This window comes from Phyllostomus discolor, chromosome 6, assembly GCF_004126475.2.
Source record: "Phyllostomus discolor isolate MPI-MPIP mPhyDis1 chromosome 6, mPhyDis1.pri.v3, whole genome shotgun sequence".
NCBI lineage: Eukaryota > Metazoa > Chordata > Mammalia > Chiroptera > Phyllostomidae > Phyllostomus > Phyllostomus discolor.
The window spans coordinates 160,480,395-160,494,403 of NC_040908.2; the positions used below are offsets into that span (position 1 = coordinate 160,480,395).

The window sequence follows — 14,009 nt, forward strand, 5'->3', positions numbered from 1 at the left end:
AGACACATACACAGGTGGCCTGATATGGAGAAAGGCTGACAACATCTCAGATATGGGCATGAAATACACAAAGTCACACACACACACACACACACACACACACACACAGAAACACACTTATATATGTGCAGCCAGAGGCTGACAGAATTTTAGGCAGACACATAGCACTGGGTCCACAGACTCAGGCATTCACCTGGCCCAGAGGGTGTGACACATGAACAGGCAGACACGTGAACTGGGACAGATGGTCAGATGCAGAGATAGACACTCAGGTGCAGATGAGACAGGAAGGCAGGCGACACAGAAATAGTGACCAGGATGTACACATGTAGAGACTAGTAGCCATGGACACGGGCAGAGAGCCATGAGTAGATGCAAAAGAAGTGCTAGAAGGTCTTTGATAAAGACTTAGGCAGGAAATATTAGGACAGACATGGGGTAGAGTGACACTGGGGTCTGGCTGCACACTTCCTGGGCATCTTTGTAGACAGACACTGCAGGCTCATAGACTAAATCTGGTTAGAAGCCAGTGAAACCTTGGAAACAGTTTAGAAATCTGTGGAAGCTGGGCTTGCAGAAGAGTTGCCTGGAGTTGCCTTCCCTTTGGTCCCATGAACATGCCCGTAGATGCATCTCATTTTGCTCCAGCTGCCATGATTTTGAAACCATTCCCAGGTCTAAGGCTGCTGAGCTCTTCTATCCCTCAACTTGAAGAAATGTTAGTGTGTATGTGTGGGGGGTTGTTACTCAGTGACTTGGGGAGAGCTGACATTAGGACCAAGTCTTTATTGCCCAGGTGCACAGAGAGAGGGGCTGTCCCTGCCAAAGGTCTCAGTGCCAGGTGGTCCTGGACAGTGGATAACAGGTCTTGGGACCCCAGTTACCTGCAGTGATCAGTAAGCCTGCTTCCCTTCTCCCTTCCTCCCCAGGGATGAAGAGCAGGACTCGCTGTTGGCACAGAGGCTGCTCCAGAGGTCGTTGGAACTTGACTTGTGGCTGATCCAGCACTACGTGTACAGGGTCACAGCCCCGATAAGCATGTCTCCTTTGGTAGGAAAGATGCCTGGGGGCCTGGACACTAGCAGGTAGCCAGCTGTCCAGATGGTGTCCCTCATGGGCCTTGCTGAGAGAGGGGTCATGAGGACAGTTAGGCAGGGCATCAGGGCTGTCCTTTCTTGTGGGCAAGAGGCTGGCAGACCTCAGTTGTCAGGATGTCTGGTTCTGACTTCCTCTCAGAGGTTCTAGGTACCTCTGCTGTAACAAGGGTCTTCAGGAGACCTTGAAAATGAGGAGAGGGAGTGTGGCTGAGTTCCTCACTACACCTTCGAAGTTCTCCAGAGCTCTAGGGCCTTGTTCCAGCCCTGGACCCCAGAAGCCTCCATCCTTGCCTCTTACACTCCGACAACTGCTAACTTGCCTTATTTCCTGGCCCAGGGACTGGCAGAGACAGTGGGAGTGTGATGTGTGCCTTGCCCATCAGTACCTCCATTCAGCCTGGGACCCTGTATGGGGTTCCTGGAGTCAGACCTCTCTGCCCAGGTCCTCTGGGAACTGCTCACACTTCATGGTCTTTAAAGCCAGAATTCATCCAGTGATACGCAGGAGAGGCCTGAGGTCTCTAGGGAGAGACTGAAAAACAAATCAGTGAAGCAGTTTTGTTAAGTGTGTGACCACGGGCCTGACTCAGGTCTGTCACTGGGGTGGGTGGGTACATCTGACATTGTGCTCCCGTGGGGCAGGGCCAGGGAGGGCTGGCCTTAGGGCTCAGCTTCAATCTGTTTGTTGCCGGAATTCTCCTCCCAGCTCTGTTGCGAATGCTCTGAGTGATCTCTGCAAGTCACCTCCTCTTCCTTGGGCCTTGGTGTTTCTTCTGTGCTAGGAAAATATTGAAATGAGCAGGTAGTTCTCAAACTTTTATTTGAACAGCAGAACCCTTCCAAAATACACTTAGAAGCCCAATGCATGTACTCAGGTTGGGGTAGAGCTACCCTCTATTAGGTATGGTCAGTGGCCTTGACTTTTACCAGCTGGACCTTCTCTCAGCCCTCTCAGTGGCTTCTTGGGCCTCTTCAAAGAGCCCGTCACCTTTAAGGACCACAGTTTGATGCAACAGGACTGAATTGCCTCTAAGGCTTTTTTGAGATCTGATTCTAGTTTTCAAGTGAGTATGGTCAGGTGAGCATCGGAATAGTCATACTTCTTGACCTAGGAGAGGTTGGGGATGAAGAGAGACCAGTGAGGGTTCAGACTCCAGCTAGAAGGGGAAGCTTTGGGATCCCACCCTCTGCCTTGGGGGAGACTAATAACCGCAAATGAGCAGGAAGTATTCATAAGTTAAGAGGCAATAGAACTTTGTTCCGCTATGCATTGTGCCAGCCCTGGCTGAGTGAGGCTGGTCTCTGGAACAAACACAGTCACAGTTCCAGAGAGGGCCAGGTGAACACCTGAGGGCAGGTAAGAGGCAGGGCTACAGCGGGGCTCCTCAAAAAGACCATATCAGGGGCAGTAACAGCTGAACAGTCTATAAAGTCTCCTTGAATCTGGTTTCCTGTTTGGTCTTCATGACAGTCAATGTAAAGCAGCTTAAAAGGACACATGTTTATTATCTCACAATTTTTCCCAATACAGGAATCAGGGTGTGGGTTTTTTGTCCTCTGCTTAGGGTCTTCCATGAATGAAGACACGGTATTGGGAGGAGCATCTCATTGGAGACTCAAAATCTCGATCGTTGGTAGAACTCACTGTGGTGCAATTGTGTGACTGTGGACCAGAAAACGGTCTTGAGCCCACCCTCAGGCCCTTGCCTCGTGGCCCCTCCTCTCACAAGCTGAGAGCTTATTTTTTCAAAGTAAGCAGGAGAATGTCTCTGCTGGTTTGGATTTCTCATTGGGGTGTACTCCATCTGGTCAGGTCCACCAGGGACAACATCTCTTTCAATGGATGCATAGTCCATGAATTCAGGACCTTATATCTTCAAAATCTGCTAACCTTACAGTGGGAGTGGTGTCCCATCATATTCACAGGTCCTGCCCTCATTCCAGGGGAGGGATTACACAAGGGCATGCATCACTGGAAGTCATTTCAGAATTTTGCTTAGAGATATTAGCAACCAATCAGACAAATCTAGAATGTAGACTGTTTATAACACAACTCTCAGTGTCTTGGAACAAATGAAAAGGAAGGGGACTGTACTAGGTTCAACAAATATAAAAAAATGGAACAATCAAATACAGTGCTTGAACTTGGATTGGATCCTGATTAAAACAGATGTAAATAAAAACCCATTCATAAATAAACAAGGAAAATATGAATGTAGACTAGATATTAAATTATGTGATGGGGTAAAATTGGTCATTTTCTGAGGTGTGATGATGGTATTACATTATTATGGTCATGTAGAAAAATATCCTTAATGTCCATAATTTTTTAAAAAGCCATTGAATTATAACAAACATTTACAAAAATCAATGTTGCACATGAGTTTTCACAACCTTAACACACTTGAATTTCTAGATCAAGATTCAGCACATTACCTGTCCCTGCCACAAGTCAATGTGTTACAAGCCACAATTATGTAATTTCAGAACATCTTGTATACTACTTCAGCTTATTTATTTTCTTCAGTTTTCCCCTTCCTTTGGAAGATTTGTTTTCAATACTTGGAACTTGCTAAAACCTTCAAATGTTGAAGGTTTTTGTGCTCCATTCATTATATGTTTCGATTAAAGATACAAAATTTCTGACTGATTTTAAATAAACACAATCACAATTTTGAGAGCATTTAAACAAATGAGTTCAGTACTATTGTAGATTGCTAAGGTTGATTAAAAGTAGCATAGCAAAGGCTTATATACTTTACCCTCCTGTGGATAAGAAACAGGAAAGAAATCTTGAGCTAAATTACCTTTGAAGGGGGTGAAAAGTCACGTTTCCCAGGATGAAATGTAAACACACCTGCTATTGTAAGCCATTATCAGCAGGCACCGCGTTTGAAAGCAAGTGTTAATGTACCCACAGCAGATCTGTATCTTCTTTACTTTTCAAGTCCTTATGGACATCACTTGGTCTCCCGTAATGAATGATAAAAGCTGACAAACATTTTGCGCAAAATGCATGTTCATCATCAACTTTCTTGAGTTACATGCATTTCTGTGTTTTGAGTTTGTTGCTATTGAAAGTGCTTACTGCAAAACATGAAAGTGATACCAAACAATAAAATATATTGCTGTGGCTTTGTACTGTGCACAAATTGGCCAAACCACTGTAGCAAAAGCTTTGAGACTGTTCTCCGCAGCCGTGCTTTTTAGTTCCTATTTTGTGCACATTTTTAACCTATTCCTAAGAGCCTGCCAATGGATGGTCTGTTGGCTTCATGTGTTATGTTATGGACCACAACACAACTGGTTGGTATACCAGTGGCTGCTAAGGTTGAATAGTTCTCTCACCATTGCCCTAGACTGGATAAATGAACCTTTACTAGATCCTTGTGTCTGACCCACCCGATTCCTTCCTTCTGTTTCCTTTCCAGTAGGCTGTTCGTATCTCTATGTGCCATTCTTTTTCAATTAGTATCACAACTTTAAGCCTAGGTGGATAAGTAATTCTACTGAAAGTATAATTTAGCATCCCACAGTTCAAATGTTGGGTGCTCTGTAAGTCTTAACTGTTGTTGTTATCATTGATATCGTTATTATTTTGTTATTAGGAACTAGGACAACAATTTTTAGGTCCTCTACATTGTAACAAAGTCCCATTCAGATTGTCTAGTAGAATGTGGGTCTATGGTTAAGACTGTTATATTCCAAAATGAAGACAGGGTTTTCTTCAGAACCTATGGAGAGCCCTAAAATGCAGCCTAGAACATAATTTAAGACTTGGAAAGATCTAATGCAGCACTAGGGACGGGGTTGTATTGCTGTCCCTGCAGCAGCTTACATTTGCTCATTTTCTCTCTGGTTTTTGGCCATTAAAATGACAGCTATTCTCGCCATATCTGGTTACCGTTTGTGAGTCTCATTTCTTAGTGGACTTAATTCTTTTCCATATTTTAAAATTTCAATCCTAAAGAGATACATAACTTTATTGGTTTTGTTCAATAATCATTGAAAAACTCTAGGGAATGTCATGGCTCTCTTTTCTGTTCATGCACTGATGAGCACTGGGTCAGTGGCTTGTTCTAGTCTGGAGGGCAAAGTCAAGTGCTAGAACAGTGGTTACCTAAGCAAAGCATTGTGGGTGGGGAAGTTTCTTCTATAATAGGAGAACCATAGAAGTATAGAGGGGACTGAGATGCAATCTTTATTCAGAGTGTAGATGTAATCAGTGTCAACAAAGGCAAACCTACTGCAATATGCTGAACTTCTCTCTCACAGAGTTGTATTAAGCATAGAGTCTTCTGAACCTGATGATCATGCTTGAAGTAGTGCAAAAATAGGAATTTATTGAAGTATCCCAATGTACCTTCAGGAAGTGAGAAAATTACTGTGACTGCCCTCAATACAATAAGTAGGGAATGGAACCTGGAAGTGCTCTTTCTTAGTCTTTTGTTGTATATTGTCTTTGAATAATTGTTTCATTCTTGTCTCTCTCTTGACTTCTCTACTTTGATAAACCTAGTCTTCTTTTCTGAATCTCTTTTACATGTTCAGCTTCATAATGCCCAGGTAAAAATGTTTACTAAACATTTTTATTAAACAAAAATTTTTATTTCTGAGCCAAACAAGTGCAGGCAGGGTGGTGGGCCATTTCAGCAAAGTGGTTGCTCCCATATGTAGGGGCCCAGAGGATCAACATGTCATAAAATCAAGGTTGGATAAAGAGATTCATTGGGTGTATAACAATGTATTCAATAAAAAGGTACCATTTTGTTAACTTTTACTGTGTGGGATGTAGATAAATGTGCCCTCCCTCCAGTTAAACATCCAAGCTCATTTCATTTTTTGGGTGACAAAGATTGAGTTATTCATCTTCCTCAGTTCATTGTCTTTCAGTGTCATTTCACTGAGATCAATTTCATTTTTTGTCAATGGCCGGTGTTGATATCAGAAAGTGAGAGAAAGGAAAGGGAAGAGAACAATATATATTGAGTAGCTGATTTGTGCTAAGAGATTTATTAATTACTTTGTTTAATTTTTATAATATGCTCCTTTTAAAATATCTTATTTATATATTTTTAGAGAGGGGGAAGGAAAGGAGAAAGAGAGGGAGAGAAACATCAATGTGTGGCTGCCTCTTATGTGCCCCCTACTGGGGACCTGGCCCACAACCCAGGCATGTACCCTGACTGGGAATTGAACCAGCAACCCTTTGGTTCACAGGCCAGCACTCAATCCACTGAGCTACACCAACAAGAGCACAAAATGCTCTTGAATTAGGAGCTGTTACATTTGTTTTAGATCTGAGGACATTTAGAAACTGAGAAATTAAACCATTTACCCTAGGTTTCACAGTGAATTAGTGGTACAATCGGGATTCACATATAAGTCTTACTCTGAAAGCTTTGCTTTGTCTACTGTTATGTATTCTGAATAAGCAGACTCTAGTAAAAGTCCATAGGGACTATGAAAAAAATGTTTTCTTAATAGCAAAATTGGGAATCTTATATTTCACCACATCTTCACTCACCTGAGGATGAGTTCACACGAAAACACACTCTGCCCTGCAGAACTTTGCACTCTAGTGCAGGAGTTACAGTAACTTCTGCTCTCATGAAATATATTTCTCTAGAAGAAATATGTGGTTTAACTTTCTCCTTATACCTGACTTTGCTGTCTGACTTTGCTCTTCTTGGAAATGGGATGCTTGGTAGAAGAGAAGTTTATGGAGTAAATGGAGAAGTTTATGGAGAAGAGAAGTGATAGGAGTTTATGAGGCAGACAATGGGGATGAGGAGGAGAAACAATGCATCGTACCTCCCAGAAACTAGGGCATTGGTCATTGAGCAGACATCCCCAAAGAGAAGGTGATTTAGTTAATCTTGACGACGTCAGAGTAGAGTTAAAGCAGGAACAACAAAACCAATGAGTAATCAAATGGGAAGGTAATTTGCAAATTCCATTTTTCCTGGCATGAACAAGAAGAAGACACTCCAAGGGGGCAACCTGGGCTTGAAAACCTGTTTCTCAATCACTTCCTTTGACCACTTAGAAACTCAGTTTTGTCTTATACAACACTCCTTATGTACTAAGATAAACAGTCACTCACACATTAAAAGAAAAAAAGTGGGTGGGCTGGAATGGGAGTAGGGGGGAGAAAACTGTACTTGAACAATGATTAAAATAAAAGAAAAAAAAGAAAAAAAAAGAAAAAAAAAGACACAGTATTATTTAAAGAGATCCCCAGGTATAATCTGAGACACAGAGAAAAAGACAATATTGATGGGAGCAAAAATAAGAGAGAAAGAATGGGAAACCCAAGCATGGATGCAAAGAGTAATGGGGTGAAAAGAGATAAACTGAAGGTACCTTGGGCCCCTGAGGTTCTATAAGTCATGATGTTCTAGTGCAGAATGAGACTTCTGGGTGCTAGGAATGGATGTGGGGTGGGAGCGAGGGAGAAGAAGAAACAAATTTTTCCACATTTGCAGTTTTTTTCTGTGAGCCTCATGACACCTATTTATCTTCCTTTTGTACATAGTTACAGGTTGCATACAGTGTTGGTGCCTCTTAAAATATATTGATCTGGGAAGAAAATGGACCCAAAGGAGAGGTCCTCTCACTCAGATCTACACGTTCCGAAACACTTGGAACCTACCAGTGACCCTTTTAAAGGCTGCTTTCACATCCTTGTTTCTCAGACTATAGATCAGAGGGTTCAGCATGGGGATGATCACAGTGTAGAAGACAGATACAATCTTGTCTTCTTCTGGAGATTTGCTTGAGCCAATCCGCACATACATGAAGCAGAGGGTCCCAAAGAAAAGGGCCACAGCAGTGAGATGGGAGGCACATGTGGAGAAAGACTTGGCCCTGCCACCTGAAGACTTCATTCTCAAAACAGCCTTGATGATGAGCACGTAGGAAATCAGGATGACCAAGGCATTGGCCAAAATCACAAAGTTGCTGAAGAACACAATAGTCTCAGTGTTTGTTGTGTCACCACAGGCAAGCTTCAGCAGGGGTGGGAGGTCACAGAAGAAGAAGTCAATCTGATTGTTGTCGCAGAAGGAGAGGGTGAAGGTGCATGTGGTACGCAGGATGGCCCCTGATATCCCACAGACATAAGCTCCCACCACTAACCTCCAGCAGATTTTGGGATTCATGGCCACAGTGTAGAGCAGTGGGTTGCTAACCGCGATGTAGCGGTCATAGGCCATCACTCCCAGCAGGAAACACTCTGTACCTGCACAAATGGTGAAGAAAAAGAACTGGGCAGCACATTGGCCATAGGAGATGATTGTCTTGCCTGTGGCCAGTGTGGCCAGGATCTGAGGGGTGATGACTGAGGTATAGCAGGCATCTAGGAGGGAGAGATGGCTCAGGAAGAAGTACATTGGGGTGTGGAGTTGGACATCCAGTTTGATTAGAATAATCATCCCCACATTCCCCAGAAGGGTGACTAGATAGAAGTTCAGAAACACCAGAAAGAGGAGACTCTCCAACCCAGGGGAGTCAATAAAGCCCATGAGAATGAAATCGGTCACTCTGGTGTGATTATTCTTGGCCATGGATTCAGTGAGGACTCTTGATGAGAATAAGATAAAGAAAAAATCTCAGAATTGAAGGACAATTTCTTTCTTTCTCAGTGAAAGTTAGGTTTATATTTGTGGGCCAATTTATTGAACTTGTTTTTGAGACATCCTGTATCTGGCTGATTCTCCTGGGGCATCAATGTTCTTCTGTATTTTTTGAAGCTGAGCCATGAGCTGGTGTTTCTTATTCAAACAAATTCTTGTTTGTATCTAGATAATTCTGTGAAGATTAGAGGCACATATAGACTCTGAGATTTGGAAAGAATCTATTCAGCATCTGTTCTAATCCCCATCGGATGCTGGAGTGTCCTCTACCACATACTCTCCATGTGGCTGTAAGTTGCTGTGTGGGTCTTCATCTGTGGATAGCTCTACTCGTTAATTCTCTTTTTGAACCTGGATTCTCTCTGCCTTTATTTTCCACACATTGGCTTAGTTTTTACCCCTTCCAGACACTCATGACAATTTAATCCTTTCTCATGAAAACCTTTCAGAAGTTGGAAGATGATGAATCTACTCTTCATGTTGGCTATTCCCTCATATTACCTGTTGATATATTTTTTTTCTAATTGTATAATCAGTCATCATTTGGCCAAAAATTTCTTAGTCACCTGGCATTAAAATATGTTGTTTAAGGCTACAAACTTGAACAACATAGTGATTATAATTAACAATACTACATTATAAACTTCAAAGTTGCCAAGAAATTAGTTCTTAATTATTCTTATCACAAAGAAGACATGATAATTATGTGACACAAAAGAGATGTTAGTTTATACTATGGTGGCAATCATATTGCCATATAGAAATATATCAAATCAGTACATTGAATACCTTAAATTTACACAAAGTTGTTGTCAGTTATATCTCATAATATTAATAACAGATAACTAAAAGCCTTTCCCTCCACTTTAATCTTTTCCACTCTAATCTTGATTTGGGGGCTCCCTGTAGCTCTAATCAGGGGTCACTAGTGAGAGGGAGACACTGGGTTCTGAATGTTTATGATTCTATAGTATATTCTCTGCTCTTTGCTATGAATTTCTTTTGCTGTCTCCCTGGATTTTACTTCATCTTTATGATGAGTGGAGTAAAAATCTCCCTGTAGTTCTTTAGATAATCATATCCTTCTTACTTTTAAATCATGAGAAAACTTGGCTGATTTTAACATGTTTCTCAATATCTAATTCTGAGATAGCCATAGTCTATTTTCTTTCCATCCCATGGCAAGGTCCTGGGGTTCCCTGTGATTTAGGGACAAGGTTGTTCAGTGCACCTGACCAGAGATTAGGTGGTAGATCATAGGGCCACAGATGAAGCTACGCTGGGTTTGTGCCACATGCATGCTAAGCCCACCTCATGTATTAGCTCTGATCCTTCCAGCAGCCCCACAAGTTGAATATAGCCATAACTACTTTACGGATGACCAAAATGAAGCTTACAGAGGTTAAGGAAGTTGCCTTACTTGCCACATACATGGAATAAACAGAATCAACACTTAAATCTAGGATTTTCTAACTCTAAATTCTGTGCTTTTTCTGCCACAACTTGCTGTCCTCTTACAGAAAAGGAATTACACATTCTGCAGACCCAAGTCTCAACTTTTAAAACCATAGCACCTCTAAGATGAGGGTTAGACAAATACTCATCTTCCATGGGAGAAGAGGATTAAGTTTGATTTTGGAATTTCAGGGGGTAGTTCATATCTTTTCTTCTTTCTTCTTTTAGGGTTAAGCTAGACTTAGTTGGGCCATATCCCATCTTTAGAAAGTTCTTGGGAAAATTGTTTAACCACATAGAGCCTCAAGTTTCTCAATAATAAATAGAAACATAATAATGCTTTTTGAAAACTTAAATGGATTTTTACCTAATGTGGTAGAGCATGTTTATTTTTCAGAAAGACAATTTTAAGAATATTTTCCATAAGGAAAAGTTTCAGGACCATAAAGTGACACCCAGTTCTTTATGATCTTATTTAAGAAGGGGTTTGGGGTGCCAGCAGCTAGGGTGGACCCAGAGTAGAGGGCAGCAACAGGCTTCTTGAACCCAGAACAGTTTACAAGAGCAAAAACAAGGTCTATGACCAGTAGACATTTTAAGAAAGCCCAGGGACACATGGGCTGCTATCCTCACTTGTAAAATGTTTTGTTTATAATATGTAATATAGGAAAATATGAGATCTCTGAAAGGAGTGAGGAAAGAGAGACCATCTTACCTGGGTGAACCCTTCAGAGATGAGGGGCTCCTAAACTTTTTGCTTACTTGAACTTCAAGTGTTCTCCCAAACTCTTCTTTCTCTTGATTCCAAAGGTTGAGTCCACTGGGGAGAATGAAGGAGCTTAAGTAAGTTAACTCTCCTCACCGTATTGGGATTGCTGTCTCAACATATTACTGTGAACATTACTTAGGTCTTGCCCCGAGTCAGGTGGCTGAACATGGTAAAGGCTTTATTTCATTTCAACTTGACGGTAACATTGTGAGAGTGGAATATTTATTTTTATTTTATAAGAAACTGAGGCTTATAAACATTGCGTATTTTGCCTAAGGTTTCATAGCTGGAAAGAGAAGATGTTCAGATTTTAAGCATGGTCTCCTTGACCCCAGAACAGGGATGCTGAATCACGATGGTGTGATGCCCTTCCTAATACTGGTCATCATTTATTAAGCATCTGCTCTGTGCCAATCAGGATACAAACATTTTACATACCTTTTCTCACATAATTCTAAAAGTGACCCCATGCTAGAGGTAATATTTTATCCTGGAGAAAATGAAGACTCTGAATAGTTAAGTAACTTGCCCAGGGTGACATGATTAGTCAGTGAAAAAGCCCAGATTATAATTCAGGTCTGTCTTATTCCAAAGCTAAAGCTATAGTACATATGATCAATCCTACCTCCAGCATAATTAAGGGAAGTAGCATAATTTACTAAAAAGTCCCTTGCCTCAGCAATGCAGTCTAATATCCCACTCTTGACCCATGACGCTGTTTATATTTCCTAAAATTTACCTGGAAACACATAAGGTCAAAGAGATTACATCTACAGGCTTAAAAAAATTACCTAGTCTCACTTGAGTATTTTATACAAGAGTTAAAATTCCAGTCTGGACACAATCCCATTAGATGACTAGTTGTGATGACAATGGCCAGATTCTCTGCCCAGTTTCACCTTCCCTAGTTTGTGTGAATCTTACTTCAGAGCCAGTATCCTCTCAATGCTATTAAAGTCACAATTATATCTTAATTACCTGGTGAAATTATCCAGTTGGGTTTATCTTAGGTTTGGAATCAAAGTAATCTAAGGTCATTTGAGCTAATACTGTTCAAATAGATTAATATGGCTGACAGATTTTAGGTTCCTTCTTACCAAGAAAACCAGAGAGATATTTAAAGTGCTTTTGGGGACGGTCTTGTGGGAGGGATACAGTGAGCGCAAGTGTGGTTCCTGAATCATGAAGCAACACCTGGGACAGCCCCCAGGGCTCCTGGGAAAAGCCAGCCGTGTCTGGAAGAGCACACTTCAGCGGGAGCTCATTATCTCATCTTCTCCACACATCTGAGAGGATTAAAAACAAATCTCATAGAAAGAAATGAACAAACAAAACAGAAACAAACTCATAGATCCAGAGAACATTTTGATGGTTGCCAGATGAGAGTGAAGGGGTTTGGAGGAATGGGTAAAAAAGGGAAAGGGATTAAGATGTGCAAATTGCCAGTTATAAAAACAGTCACTGAGATGTAAAGTACAGCATGGGGAACATAGTCAATAATATTGTAGGAGCTGTGCATGGTGTCAGATAGCTATTACACGTACCAGGGTGATTACTTCGTAAGTTACATAGATATCTAATCACTATGCAGTACACCTGAAATCAATATAATATTGTGTGTCAATTATAACTGAGAAATAAAAATTATTAAAAAAAACCCACAAATCTTGTGGGATCTCTTGGCAACGCCTAAGTTTCATTGGCCTGAAAGCTCATTTGCAGTTTCTGTAGGGAATGAACTTGGTTCCTCTTTGCCAGTGGCCCTCAGTGGCCTGCTGTCCCAGCCAGTCAGTGCTAATGCCAGGACTGGAGTTCAGCTCTGAGGACTCATGTGAAGTTCTCTTTCAACTTCATTCATCCTTAGACCCGATGTCAGGTCTCATTTCAAGGGCTGAAACCTACCTGTGTAGTCTGCTGAGAATTTCATAAGGAAGGGTGATTATTGGTTCAGGAGGGAATGAGGATAAACATGGTTCATTTGAATCTGTACGCAGAGTAGCTTGTTAGTTAACCTTCTGTAAAGATCTATGGCTGGAGTTTCTATGCGCAGCTTTTTCCAGCTATTTCAGCTTGCATTACTTCCCTGGTCTCTGAAACCCACATACCCTTTGTTATAACCACATGATTTGGCACCTAATTCCACTTGCCTTACTCATTTGCTCATGGCTGTTCCTTGGTGGTTGGTTCCATCTCCCTGCTAGGCTGTGGGCTTCTGGAGAACCTGTCTTGTTTCCTTCTAATAACATATGTTCTGCTTCCAGAGACAATCACCCCTTTCAGGAGAATCAACCCTTTGCCCTGTATGCATTCATCCACTCGTCAATCCAGAAGTTTTTCAGCAATCAGGGTCTCAAGGAGGCCATGTGGCCCAGTCACTCCAAACTAACATGGCTGGCATAAAACCCTTTGATAATTAACAAGCATTCAGTCACACTAGGGTGGTTTTTGCAATTGCAGGTGTCAAATGATGCAAGAATATATTATAAATAAGGGAGGCAGCCACAGATTAGGACTTTTGGCAGAACAGACAATTCTATCTCCCAATGCACCTTTGACAATATTTATTATCATTTCCTGTTAATTAAATACTCATCGAAATAACTCTGTAGTTACAAGAGTACATGTACTGTATTGAAAATGTTCCCTGGAGTGGCTTAGAGGGGAGAGTAGCAATTGGGACAAGGCAGAGAAGTAGAGAGAATATACCAGTAATGACAGTATTTCATCGAACATCCCCTGGGGAACTTGTGGAAATAACAATGTTCTAATGCCTTTCCTGCCAACTATTAATAGTGTGTATCGGCATGGTGTGATTATAGTGGTTTAAATGTCTTCCTTTACTCTTTTGATATTGTCCAAATATTTTATACTAAGTGAGTTGTATTTACAGTCAGCTAACTGATACCAGGAAGTACAGGATAGTGGTTAAGAGCAAGGTGTCTGGAGCCAGCCTCTCGTGGTTGCAATCTCAGCCCTTCCTCTTACTACCTGTGTGACTATGGGTGGCTATTTCACTTCTCTGAGTTTCAGTTTCCTCACTGGTAGAGCAGA

General features: G+C 41.5%; 1 protein-coding gene across 1 annotated transcript; it reads right to left on the minus strand.

Annotated features, from left to right (window-relative positions):
- Positions 1-7,305: 7,305 nt before the first annotated feature.
- Positions 7,306-11,006, minus strand: LOC114500703 (olfactory receptor 9I1-like). Its single transcript, XM_028517468.2, has 2 exons — positions 10,905-11,006; positions 7,306-8,909 (listed from the first exon to the last, which is right to left on the minus strand). The coding sequence occupies exon 2, from the start codon at positions 8,663-8,665 to the stop codon at positions 7,724-7,726; it is 942 nt and encodes a 313-aa protein (XP_028373269.1). The 5' UTR covers positions 8,666-8,909; positions 10,905-11,006; the 3' UTR covers positions 7,306-7,723.
- Positions 11,007-14,009: the final 3,003 nt, after the last annotated feature.